Below are 1,305 nucleotides of genomic sequence, written 5' to 3'. Positions count from 1 at the left end.
GGGGCGGGGCCTCGTCGACCCCGCCTCCTACCCCACCCCCACTCCGCTGGCAGGACAAGGAGATGCAGAGCTACTCCACGCTCAAGGCCGTCACCACCAGAGCCACCGTCTCGGGCCTCAAGCCGGGCACGCGATACGTGTTCCAGGTCCGAGCCCGCACCTCGGCAGGCTGTGGCCGCTTCAGCCAGGCCATGGAGGTGGAGACCGGGAAACCCCGTGAGTGCAGGGAGCAGGGTGGGCGCAGCCCAGAGGAGGGGAACTCCTGTGGGTTCCTGCTCTCCTTATTGCACCACGTGGGGCTGTTGGCAGCATCTCTGCCTGTAAAGCTGAGGCTCAGAGAAGGGAAGGGCTTGCGCAGGTGGCAGAAGGGGTCACTAACAGCCCCGCTGCCAGCGGCCTTTACTGAGCGTCACTGTGCCCATGGCCCCCAGGACAACCTTAGAGTCCTCTAGTGAGTCCTCTAGTGACTTGTTACCCCACCCCTTCTTACAAAGAGGACAATGAGGGTCTGAGCAGTAAAGGTACCCCAAGATTGCCCAGGGTTACTGGGCGAAGCAAGATTTAAAACTGGTCAGTTGGGGCCAAATTTGGGACCCCTCTCCCAGTGTCATCCAGCTCCAGCCTCCAGGGTTCTCAAAATCTAGTCCAGGACCAGCAGCAGAGCGTCCCCTGGGAGCCCGTCAGAAATGCTAATTCTCGAGCCCTGTCCGGGTACTTTCCTGCTGGAGGACCACCGGCCTGGAGACTGCCCCTTCCACTGTGTCCTGCCCCAGTCTCCGGCCAAGCAAGGCTTCTCAGACGGGCACCCTCCAGGTGGTGGTGCTAGGACCACATGGTCCACCTGGCCCCTGTGGCAGGTGTGTCTCAAGGGCTCGTAGGCCCCATGCCACCTTCAGACTGCCTGGGTGGGACTCCTGCCCCCCTCCATCCCACCCACGTGTCCTTCAGTAAACTCCATGGATTCTCTGAGCCTGGGTCTCCACAGCTGGACGCTGAAGCCGCACTGTGCTCTCCCGGGCAGGGAGGCGGGGTGGGCTCCTTAAGACTTGAACACAGGGCTCTCAGCACATCAGCTCTGTCCTGTCTGGCTCAGAGAGACGATGCGACTCTCCTCGCATCACACAGTCCCAGGAGATGGTGGCACTGGCGCTGGCAAGCCAGGGAGCCGGGACCAGCAGGGTCTTGCAGGAAGAGCTTAGTGAGGGCGGGTAGGGTGGAAGGCTGGCTCACGGTGAGGAGGCTGCTCAGGGACCCCAGCAGGCGGGGAGGGCTGAGAGGCTGGGACGGCCGCCCGCCGTGGCCGGG

General features: G+C 63.1%; 1 protein-coding gene across 1 annotated transcript in view; it reads left to right on the top strand.

The window, feature by feature from the left end:
* EPHA8 (EPH receptor A8) overlaps positions 1 to 1,305 on the top strand; it is a gene marked incomplete at its 5' end in the record, with an annotated part of 34,178 nt that overhangs the window by 27,091 nt on the left and 5,782 nt on the right. The window contains one exon of the mRNA XM_027770664.1: positions 54 to 216. Coding sequence (XP_027626465.1) covers positions 54 to 216 — 163 coding nt within the window. The remainder of the gene's footprint in view (positions 1 to 53; positions 217 to 1,305) is intronic.

The sequence above is a fragment of the Tupaia chinensis genome, unplaced genomic scaffold (assembly GCF_000334495.1).
Source record: "Tupaia chinensis unplaced genomic scaffold, TupChi_1.0 Scaffold000146_1, whole genome shotgun sequence".
NCBI classification, from domain to species: domain Eukaryota; kingdom Metazoa; phylum Chordata; class Mammalia; order Scandentia; family Tupaiidae; genus Tupaia; species Tupaia belangeri.
This window is presented reverse-complemented; position numbering and strand designations above follow the sequence as displayed.